Source organism: Hypanus sabinus, chromosome 1, assembly GCF_030144855.1.
Source record: "Hypanus sabinus isolate sHypSab1 chromosome 1, sHypSab1.hap1, whole genome shotgun sequence".
Taxonomy (NCBI): Eukaryota; Metazoa; Chordata; class Chondrichthyes; order Myliobatiformes; family Dasyatidae; genus Hypanus; species Hypanus sabinus.
Window position 1 is genome coordinate 80,435,411 of NC_082706.1, and position 12,419 is coordinate 80,447,829.

At 40.8% G+C, this 12,419-nt stretch overlaps 1 protein-coding gene across 1 annotated transcript in view; it reads left to right on the top strand.

Moving 5' to 3' along the window:
• LOC132394961 (mitochondrial folate transporter/carrier-like) overlaps positions 1-12,332 on the top strand; it is a 37,642-nt gene extending 25,310 nt beyond the window's left edge. The window contains exons 6-7 of the mRNA XM_059971307.1: positions 2,173-2,318; positions 11,604-12,332. Coding sequence (XP_059827290.1) covers positions 2,173-2,318; positions 11,604-11,724 — 267 coding nt within the window. The 3' untranslated portion in view covers positions 11,725-12,332. The remainder of the gene's footprint in view (positions 1-2,172; positions 2,319-11,603) is intronic.
• The last annotated feature ends 87 nt before the right edge of the window (positions 12,333-12,419 follow it).

Genomic DNA, 12,419 nt, shown 5'->3' on the forward strand with positions numbered 1-12,419 from the left:
CACCTGGCCTCTTGGTGCAGCGGAGCATCTGGTTGGATGCAAGAACAAAGATCCCAGGAGTGGCTGCCTTAGTGACCTTCTGAAATGTGGAGTTGGTCAGTTCCAGTCGAGACCCGATATGACTAGATCAGCAATTTCTATAGTCTCACAATTTAAGTAGAGTACTATTTGCATCGTAATTCTTGTTCACAGAATTGGTACTTAAGATCAAGTAAGTGGTTTTGCATAAATAACTGGCAGCAAAGACATCTTAATGGATCCATTGATTTTTTTTGTGAAGTGTTGCTGACCTATTATTCAATACAGAGGAAGCTTCAAAACCTGATTAATGGTGAACATGCAAAATTGGCATTATATCATTGAATTGCTGGGCATACATATTGCCCCTGTGAACAAATCCCCCAAATATTTTGAAAATATGTTAATTGAGATAATGTAAATAATAAAGGCATTGGATTCTGGTGTTTAAATCCAAGGTTCTTTTAGAAGTCAGAAACAAGGCATAAAACTTATTGCTTCATGATCATTTTATTAAGAGTTGATCAAACAATGAGAACACAAACAAACAGGCAGACTTACTAGTTATGAAGAGGATCCAAAGATGGCACCTAGCATAAGCAGCTACTTTTGCCCAAAAGATAAGAAAATTCCATAGATAACAATAGTCCAATTAGGAAATACTATTTAATACTGTAGTAAAATTAACCAAGGAGAAAACACTAATAAAAAAATTCCAAGAAGCTAAGAAGGTTCTAGAATTATACTTTATATAGGCACTAGACATATATTCAATTTTTATTATATATATAAAGGCTACTTAAAATACCATATCAGATAACTAATTTTTAAGCTACAAAGAAAATGAGAATTGAAATTAAACAGTCAGATACAACAATTTCAATTTCCTCTCCACCCCCAAACCCGATTCTAATTCACATGTTTAGAATCATTACATCTGAAAATTCAGAGGGAGAAAAGATTTGTGCCATCTACGTTACATGTAAAAATCTACTTGGGTTATAAAATATCAAAGAATATATATTCTTCAAAGTATTCATAAAAGTATGTCATGGTTAGGAACACTGAAGCAAGTTTGAACTATTCTGTTAATGATCACCTTCAAGTGGTAAAACTCTGTAAATTATGATAATGCATATTAGCATGAATAATATGATTCATAATATTAAACAACCCCAGCTTCTGAGACTTGGATGAATCCAATCAAAGGAATCCCATCCATCAGATTCATGTATTTTAGCTGTTTCTTTATGAATATGATCAGTCAAATTAGTTATGTCTTCAGATTCATGGTAAGTACAACACTCTTTCCTTATTACTGCATGTTTCCCCCCACCTCCAAATGCTGAGAGAAGATCCAACTTCTTACAATTTTGTAGAATCACTTACGCATGGCAACCATTTCTTTTGTTATTTTTCCCAAGGCTTCAGCAGTGTCATTGATTGCTCCTTATAAGGCTGCAGCAACATTTCTAATCTCTCTTGAACTCCTTGCAACACCATAAAATAGTAATAAAATTGATGCAAAATGATCGCCTTCTGAAATGTCTCATTTACTTTTAGATTCAGAAGGTTAAGTGTGTATGTCTCCTGGCAGGAAAATCATATCCTAAGATCCTGACCAATTGCTTGGAAGACAGGTGAAAGCTCCATTTCCATATTGTTCCATGAAAATTCTAAATCTTCACAATCGTCCTAGCTCACTATTGTTGGATTTATTTAGAAGTCAGGAATGAAGCATCAAACTTGTTGCTTCACAATTATTTTATTAAGAGTTGATCAAGCAAAGGGAACAGAACAGTGACAAGAGGTCTTAGTAGTTGATGAAGAGGATCTAAAGATAGCACCTACTTTTATGCCCCAAAAGTAAGAACATTCAATAGATAATAATCCAATTAAAAATACTTATTTAATACTGTAGTAAAATTAACCAAGGAGAAAATACTAGCCATTTAATGAAAGAACAAGAAGCATCTTGAATTATACTCTGTTTAGCATCTAGAGGCATATTAAACTGTTAAGTATATAAAGGCTACTTAAAATACAAGCAGATAATTGATTGTTAAACTGCAAAGAAAATTAAAATTAAACATTGGATCCAACAAAGGTTGATCAGAATATTAATGATTATTTTTTGTTTCTCTTCTATATTAGAATACCTTAGAATACATAACGATGGCAGCAATGTCCAAAGTATTTGCTGTATCAGCAACATATCCATATCAAGTGATACGTGCTCGGCTGCAGGATCAACATACCCAGTACTCAGGGGTAATGGATGCCATATCGAGAACATTCAGGTAAGATTTTAAAAAACGGACTTTAAACGAGGTTAAATCACTGCTGCACCATTTAACAGTAACATTGCAGATCTGAATATAACCATACCTTTACATTGCTTTTGTATCTTGCAATGACCTTTGACACCTTTCTTGTTAAGAATCTATTACCCTCTGCCTTAAAAGTATTCATAGGTGGCTAAGGAGTAGGTTAATTGGTATTGTAAGTTATCCTGTGATTAGGCTAGGGTTAAATAGGTGGGCTGTGCTGCTGTTTGGGCCAGAAAGTCCTGTTCTGCTTTTTCTCGTTAAATAAAATAAATAAAAAGAGAGTTCTAATGACTCATGACCCTCTGAGGCAGGGGTTCACTACTGGGGTCACTACTTCCTTAATGGTATTGGTCCATGGCATAAAAACGGTTAGGAACCCCAGCTCTGAGAGAGGTAATTTTTGTTCCTCTCTCTTAAGTGGGCGACTTCTTATTTTTAAACTAACTTGTAGTTCTCGTTAAGAAGAAATAGCCTTTCTCTGACCTGCAGACTCTTTATACACTTTAGTCAGGCCTCATTTTTCTAAGCTCGGGCAGATACAAGCCTAGCTGATCCAGCCTTTCCTTGTAAGACAACCAAAGGGAGGCACATTGATGCAGCAGATGGAGTTATTTCCTTACAATGCCAATGACTTGGGTTCATTCCTGGCCTCCAGTGGGGGGGAACGTGTGTTTGGAGTTTGCATTTTCTCTATTTGGGTTTTCTACAGATATTTCAGTTTCCACTGGATTATTAGGTTAATTGTCCCTAATGTGCAGTTAAGTGTTTGGATCTAGAGAAAAAAGAAGAATTAGTGTAAATGGGTGCTTAACATGATCTTGGGTGAGCCACGTTCCATGTTGTGTCTCTATGTGACTATCCATCCACACCAGGCTGGTGATCTAGATTTCTTTGTCATGTACATGGAATTTAACAACGAAAGGACTGTCTTCTGCTATAAATCTTCAGTACATTGAATGATTCTATCTTCCTCTTGTGTAGCAGTCGTACATTCTGGAGTTCTCCTACCTATTAACTCCACCTGTAATACACTGACTTCTCCCAGCATCTTTAGCTGACCACATTTCTCTGAACAGTATTGGAATACTTTTAAATTTTGATGATGCTTTATATGTAAATGGTGCCAATTGAAGGGGTCTTTGGATATTTTAATCGTTGCTAGTCTTGTACTAAGTATGCAGATCTAGGTGAAGATGTTTATTTTTTTACCCTGGTGACATTTCTATTACTCCCAATGCTTTACTTAGTTCTTCTGACACAAAAGGTAGTAAGTTCAAACAGCACTCTATTTGAACCATACCATAGAACATTACAGCACAGAAACAGGCCTTTTGGCCCTTCTTGGCTGTGTCGAACCTTTTTTCTGCCTAGTCCCACTGACCTGCAACTGGGCCATATCCCTCCAAACCCCTCTCATCCATATACCTGTCCAAGTTTTTCTTAAATGTCAGAAGTGAGCCTACATTCACCACTTCATGTGGCAGTTCATTCCACACTCCCACTGCTCTGCGTGAAGAAGCCCCCGCCCCCCCCCCAATGTTCCCTTTAAACTTTTCCCCCTTCACCCTTAATCCATGTCCTCTGGTTTTTCTCTTCCCTCGCCTCAGTGGAAAAAGCCTGCTTGCATTCACTCTATCTATACTCATCATCATTTTATACATCTCTATCAAATCACCCCTCATTCTCCTACGCTCCAGGGAATAAAGTCCTAACCTATTCAACCTTTCTCTGTAACTCAGTTTCTCAAGTCCGGGCAACATCCTTGTAAACCTTTTCTGCACTCTTTCAACCTTATTAATATCCTTCCTGTAATTAGGTGACCAAAACTGCACACAATACTCCAAATTCAGTCTCACCAATGTCTTGTACAACCTCACCATTACATTCCAACTCCTATACTCAGTACTTTGATTTATAAAGGCCAATGTACCAAAAGCTCCCTTTACAACCCTATCTACTTGTGACGCCACTTTTAGGGAATTATGTATCAAACTAGCAACAGAGGAGCTGAAGGCAGTGTGGACAGGGCCAACGAACTTAACCTGTTCTTCAACAGATTTGACACTGTGGCCCCTGCCCACCCCCCCCCCCCCATGATTCATCTGTTGTCAGCCCCCAATCAACACATACTCCACTCTCCCTCCTACCCCTCCTCACAGCCCCCCACCCTGCTCTCGTGACTACAACCCTCCCACACCTGAAACCACCATGGTGGGATTCACAGCTGAACTGGTGAGAAGACAGTTGAAACGTCTCCACCCAAGCAAGGCTGCAGGCCCGGATGGTGTCAGCCCCAGGGTGCTCAAAGCCTGTGCCCCCCAGCTATGTGGAGTACTTCACCATGTCTTCAACCTGAGCCTGAGTTTCCAGAGGGTTCCTGTGCTGTGGAAGAGGTCCTGCCTCGTCCCTGTACCGAAGACGCCGCGCCCCAGTGACTCCAATGACTACAGACCAGTGGCATTGACCTCCCACATCATGAAGACCCTGGAGAGACTTGTTCTAGAGCAGCTCCGGCCTATGGTTAGGCCACACTTAGACCCCCTCCAGTTCACCCACCAGCCCCGACTAGGAGTTGAGGATGCCATCGTCTACCTGCTGAACAGTGTCTATGCCCACCTGGACAAGCCGACGAGCACTATGAGGGTCATGTTTTTTGACTTCTCCAGTGCGTTCAACACCTGCTCTGCTGGGTGAGAAGCTGACAGTGATGCAGGTGGATGCTTCCCTGGTGTTATGGATTATTGATTACCTGACTGGCAGACCACAGTACATATGCTGTGTGTCAGACAGAGTGGTCAGCAAAACTGGGGCTCCACAGGGGACTGTCCTGTCTCCTTTTCTCTTCACCATCTACACCTCGGACTTCAACTACTGCACAGAGTCTTGCCATCTTCAGAAGTTTTCTGATGACTCTGCCATAGTTGGATGTATCAGTAAGGGAGATGAGGCTGAGTACAGGGCTACAGTGGGAAACTTTGTCACATGGTGTGAGCAGAATCATCTGCAGCTTAATATGAAAAAGACTAAGGAGCTGGTGGTGGACCTGAGGAGGGCTAAGGCACCAGTGACCCCTGTTTCCATTCAAGGGGTCAGTATGGACATGATGGAGGATTACAAATACCTGGGGATACGAATTGACAATAAACTGGACAGGTCAAAGAGCACTGAGGCTGTCTATAAGAAGGGTCAGAGCAGTCTCTATTTCCTGAGGAGACCAAGGTCCTTTAACATCTGCCGGACGATGCTGAGGATGTTCTATGAGTCTGTGGTGGCCAGTGCTATCGTGTTTGCTGTTGAGTGCTGGGGCAGCAGGCTGAGGGTAGTAGACATCAACAGAATCAACAAACTCATTCGTAAGGCCAGTGATGTTGTGGGGGTGGAACTGGACTCTCTGACAGTGGTGTCTGAAAAGAGGATGCTGTCCAAGTTGCATGCTATCTTGGACAAAGTCTCCCATCCACTCCATAATGTACTGGTTAGGCACAGGAGTACATTCAGCCAGAGACTCATTCCACCAAGATGCAACACTGAGCATCATAGGAAGTCATTCCTACCTGTGGCCATCAAACTTTACAACTCCTCCCTCGGAGTGTCAGACACTCTGAGCCAATAGGCTGGTCCTGGACTTATTTCCACTTGGCGTAATTTACTTATTATTATTTAATTCTTTATGGTTTTTTGGTTTATGGTTTTTATATTGCTATATTTCTACAGTATTCTTGGTTGGTGCGATTGTAATGAAACCCAGTTTCCCTCGGGATCAATAAAGTATGTCTGTCTGTCTGTACTCCCAGATCCCTCTGTTCTACTGCACTCCTTGGTGTCCTACCATTTACCTTGTAAGTTCTACCTTGGTTTGACCTTCCGAAGTTCAATACCTCTCACTTGTCCGCATTAAACTCCATCTGCCATTTTTCTGCCACTCCTCCAACTGGTCCAAATCCCTCTGCAAGCTTTGAAAACCTTCCTCACTGTCCACTACACCACCAATCTTTGTATCATCAGCAAATTTGCTGATCCAATTTGCCACATTATCATCCAAATCATTGATATAGACTGACTTGGTATAACCAAACAGAGTCCACTGCCAAGAAGGCCCACCAGCGCTTTACTTCCTGAGAAAGCTGAAGAAATTTGGCATGTCCCCTAAAACCCTCACTAATTTTTATAGGTGCACCGTAGAAAGCATTCTCCTAGGTATGGGAGTTGTCCTGTCCAAGACCGGAAGAAGCTGCAGAAGATGGTGAACGTAGCCCAGCACATCACACAAACCAATCTTCCGTCCTTGGACTCACTTTACACCACATGCTGTCGGAGCAGTGCTGCCAGGATAATCAAGGACAAGACCCACCCAGCCAACACACTTTTTGCCCATCTTTCCTCCGGGAGAAGGTTCAGGAGCATGAAGATTTGTACGGCCAGATTTGGGAACAGCTTCTTTCCAACTGTGATAAGACTGCTGAACCGATCCTGACCCGGATCTGGGCTGTATCTTCCAAATATCTGGACCTGACTTGCACTACCTTACTTTCCCTTTTCTATTTTCTAATTATGATTTGTAATTTAAATTTTTATTATATTTACTTCGATTTGTACTTCAGGGAGTGTGAAGCGCAGAAACAAATATCACTGTGATGATTGTACGATCTAGTATCAATTGTTTGGTGACAATAAAGTTAAAGTGTTAAAATTATAGATAACAAATAACAATGGGCCAAGCACTGATCCCTGTGGCACACCACTAGTCACAGGCCTCCACTCAGAGTAGCAATCCTCCACTACCACTCTCTGGCTTCTTCCATTGAGCCAATGTCTAATCCAATTTACTACCTCTCCATGTATACCTAGCGACTGAATCTTCCTAACTAACCTCTCATGCGGGACCTTGTCAAAGGCCTTACTGAAGTCCATGTATACAACCTCCACTGCCTTCCCTTCATCCACTTTCCTGGTAACTTCCTTGAAAAACTCTAATAGATTGGTTAAACATGACCTACCGTGCACAAAGCCAAGCTGACTTTTTCTAATAAGTCCCTGTCTATCCAAATACTTGTAGATCCTATCTCATTCCTACCAATAATTTACCTACTACCGATGTCAAACTTACCGGCCTATAATTTCTCGGCTTACTTTTTGAGCCTTTTTTAAACAACGGAACTACATGAGCTATCCTCCAATCCTCCGGCACCTGACCCGTGGATATCGATATTTTAAATATTTCTGCCAGGACCCCTGCAATTTCAACACTAGTCTCCCTCAAGGTCCAAGGGAATATCCTGTCAGGTCCTGTGGATTTATCTACTCTGATTTGCCTTGTTTCCATAGACTCCATTTCAGTTTCCTTAGTAAATACAGATACAAAAAAAAATGTAATATCTCTCCCATTTCTTATGGTTCCATACATAGCCAATCACTCTGATCTTCAAGAGGACAAATTATATCCCTTACTATCCTTTTGCTCTTAACATACCTGTAGAAGCTCTTAGGATTATCCTTCACCCTGACTGTCAAAGCAACCTCATGTCTTCTTTTTGCCCTCCTGAGTTCTTTCTTAAGTATTTTCTTACTCTTTTTATACTCCTCAAGTATACTCTTATTTCCTCCTTGTTGCCTATACATGTTATACATCTCTCTCTTCTTCTTTATCAGAGTTCCAATATCCCTTGAGAACCAAGGTTCCTTATTATTTGTTTTGCCTTTAACCCTGACAGGAACATACAAAATCTGCACTCTCAGAATTTCTCCTTTGAAGGTCTCCCACTTGCCAATCACATCCTTGCCAGAGAACAACCTGTCCCAATCTACGCTTTTTAGATCCTTTCTCATTTCTTCAAATTTGGCCTTTTTCCAGTTTAGAATTTCAAGCCGAGGACCAGATCTATCTTTATCCATGATCAAGTTGAAACTAATGACGTTATGATCACTGGAACCAAAGTGTTCCCCTACACACATTTCCGTCACCTGCCCTAACTCATTTCCTAATAGGAGATCTTCTATTGCATCCTCCCTAGTTGGTACATCTATATATTGATTTAGAAAATTTTCCTGAACACATTTCACAAACTAACCCATCTAGACCTTTAACAGTATGGGAGTCCCAATCAATGTGTGGAAAATTAAAATCCCCTACAATCACAACTTTCTGTCTCCTGCAGTTGCCTGTTATCTCTCTACAGATTTGCTCCTCCAATTTTCACTGACTATTGCGTGGTCTATAATACAATTCTATTAATGTGGTCATACCTATCCTCTTTCTCAGCTCCACCCATATGGCCTCAGTAGTCAAGCCCTCTAATCTTTTCTGCCAAAGCACTGCTGTAATATTTCCCCTGACTAGCAAAGCCACACCCCCACCCTTCATCCCTCTGCCTCTATCACGTCTGAAACTTTGGAACCCTGGAACATTAAGCTGCCAGTCCTGCCCCTCCTGTAACCAAGTTTCACTAATGGCTGTGATGTCATAATTCCACGTATCAATCCAGGCCCTCAGCTCATCTGCCTTTCCCACAATACTCCTTGCATTGAAATATACACACCTCAGAAGAATGTCACCACCACACACAACCTTACTATTTGTGACTTTGCCTGAACTACTAACATCATTTATTTTTACCCTCATTCCACTATCTGCTCTGGCACTCTGGTTCCCATCCCCCTGTAAATCTAGTTTAAAACCTCCCCAATAACACTAGCAAACCTCCCTGCAAGTATATTGGTCCCCTTGTAGTTCAGGTGTAACCCGTCTCTCTTGTACAAGTCCCACCTGACCCAGAAGAGGTCCCAATGATCCTGAAATCTGAAACCCTGCCCTCTACACCTGTTTCTCAGCCACGTGTTCATCTGCCAGAGCCTCCTACTCTTACCCTCACTGGCACGTGGCACAGGCAGCAATCCGGAGATTACTACCCTCGAGGTCCTGTTTTTCAACTTCCTACCGAGCTCTCTGTACTCACTCTTCAGGACCTCCTGACTCTTTCTACCTATGTGATCGGTACCGATGTGTACCAGGACATCTGGCTGATCACCCTCCCACTTCAGAATGCTGTGCATGTTATCAGAGACATCCCTGATCCTGGCACCCGGGAGGCAATAAACCATCTGGGAGTCTCTGTCACGACCACAGAATCTCCTGTCTGTACCCCTGACTATGGAGTCCCCTATCACTACCGCTCTCCTCTTCCTTCTTCCTCCCTCCCTTCTGCACTGCAGAACCAGACTCGGTGCCAGAGATCCGGCTGCTGCAGCTTGCCCCAGGTAAGCCATCCCCCCTCCCCCCAACAGAATCCAAAACGATATACCTGTTCTAGAGGGGAATGGCCACGGGGAACCCTGCACTACCTGTCCTTTCCTCTTCCCTCGCCTGACAGTAACCCAATTACCTGTGCCCTGTTCCTAGGTGTAACTACCTCCCGGAAGTTACTATCTATAAGCTCCTCATTATCCTGAATGATTCGGAGGTCATCCAACTTCTGCTCCAGTTCCCTAATGCAGTTTGTTTGGAGCTGCAGCTGGATGCACTTCTTGCAGGTGTCATTGTCAGGGACACCAGAGGTCTCCCTGACTTCCCACATCCTGCAAGAGGAGCATTCCAACATCCTGCATGACATATTCTCTAGTCTGAACAAAAAAAAGAAGAAAAACAGAAACTTACCGGAACCTACCCTTCCCTCTGCCTGTTTCTCGCCAAAGCCGTCCCACTCCGACTCAGTCCACTCAACGATGGCCGCTACGACAAATGTAGGAAAAAAGCAGCAAGAAGCCATTTGCTTCTTTGTTCCTGCTACATTATTCGTTATGATCATGTTAATTGATTTCTTATTGTTTGTCTCCTTCACTAAACCCCTTAATGTTCTAATATACTGATTTCTGGGTTGAAAACACACAGTGGCCAAGCACTCTTGTGCAGTGAATTTCAATGATTCAGAACAATCTGGGTGAGGAATTTCTTCTCAGTTCCCTCTTGAAGGGCTGACCCTTTGTTGCGGTATGATCTAGACACCCAATCCGGGAGAAACAACTCCGCACCTACCCATTGAAGCCCCATAAGAATTCGGTATGTTTCGTGATATTGCAAGGTGTTATTGTTAGAATAATCTGGGCGTTCTTGTATGCAAATCATTGGAAATTAAGATGCATATATAATTACCTTTCCCCGATTACCTGCTCTATACTGAGTATAGACACAGTTTACCCCAATTAAAGTGGCCTGGTGAGACCACAGCTCATTGGGTATATTTAAAGCAGAGATTGATAGGTTCTTCATTGGTAAGGGTGTTAAAGGTTACAGGGAGACAATAGGAGAATGTGGTTGAGAGGGAAAAACAAACCTGCCATGATCGAATAGTGGAGCAGACCTCATGGGCCAAATGGCCTAATTCTGCTCCTATGTCTTATGTTCTTGTTGTTGAACTTTTCACAGAAAATTTGTTTGTCAAATTCTCCACTTTGCTTTGCCTCGTCCCACTGGATGTACATGCAACACAAGAATGTAGATACAGGTCTAGATAATCCCTGGAAATACGAGATTGCAGATGCTGGAATGTAGAGCAAAAATTAAATTTCTTCTCGTATAACAAACCTGCCATGTCAAATATCAATCTTCTGATTCATTACTGCACTTCCTGTATTACATATCTATCTTCTATAGTAGACTTGGCATGCACGATATATATTAGCTGTGGTCTCACAAGGGCTCTATGTAATTGGACCAAGGTATGTCTATACTCAATATAGAGCAGGTAATTTGGATAAGTAACCATATATGCATTTTAACTTCCAGTGATTTGCATACAAATATGCCCAGATTACTCTTAACACTAACCCCCTTGCAATCTTCCACCATTCTAAGAAAAAAACTAGTCTACCAAAATGACTTCATGTTTTCCATATTAATTTATTGCAAAGACTTTTTTTATTGTAATTGTAGTGTAAAATTGTTCAAATAGTATCATTAAAAATGTTTCACCAGTACAGTAAAATTACGGCAGAATGCCTGACCAGATCTACCATCTTTCAGGTGGAATGGGTAGCCTCATATTTGGATGATTGGTTTGGATATGACAGATATAATGACATTATGTAAGGAAAGGCAAGGGGTTTGTCTCTAACACTTTCCAGTATTTATTTTTGACCAAAATCAGATGAATTGGTATTTTGATTATAACTGTATGTTGGAAACCTTTACTTTCAAAACAGTAATTGTAGTTGAGTTTAGTAGCATAATTCAGAAATTCAAAATTTTTGTTTTTCTTTCAGGAATGAAGGTATTCACGGATTTTACAAAGGAATCGTTCCAAATGTGGTCAAAGTGACACCTGCATGCTGCATTACATTTGTAGTGTATGAAAAGGTTTCACAGTTTTTATTTGGTTTGTGACAATCATGAACCATAGTTTATTGTCAGAATTTGAAACAAAATCTTACTGTTTACTAAAGTCAGCAGACACCAGGAAAACATAAGGTGCTTTCTAATTTCTATTTGTAGCATTCCTGGTTGCAACAGTAATATTTCAGCACCATGGTTAAAATAATATTTATTTAACTTAATGAATATGTAAAGCTTGCAGATAAATTATAAGTGCAATTCTAATTTTTTAAAGATTATATGTTAACTCAAGGATAAAATATGTAATATTTAATAATTGCCCTTTTATCAATGTGTTGACACTATAATCAACAAGTAATCATTATCAAATATTTAGTGTCAAGCTGAATTGCTTTTTAAAAATGATTTGTATTCCTGCAAACTTTTGTAATAAATTACATTTGGTTATGGGTATAAGGGTTTTATAAGGGCTTTGGATATAAGGGTTTTATTCCAATGTAATTTAATAAGTAGTTACTTATGACTTAACAGGAAATATTGAGCTTTAGGAACACTTATAAGGTGACATGTACATGTACTTCATGGTGTCACTAAATCTACTTAGTGCTTTGGAGCTTGCTAATAGGTAGGAGAACTGAATAAAGATCTTAGTTTTTTAAGACCTGTCTCTTGCCAACAAATTTAATCCAACAGCTTCAATAATGTTTTGATCTGATGGCTTCCATTAATCCATTATGAGTGCTACT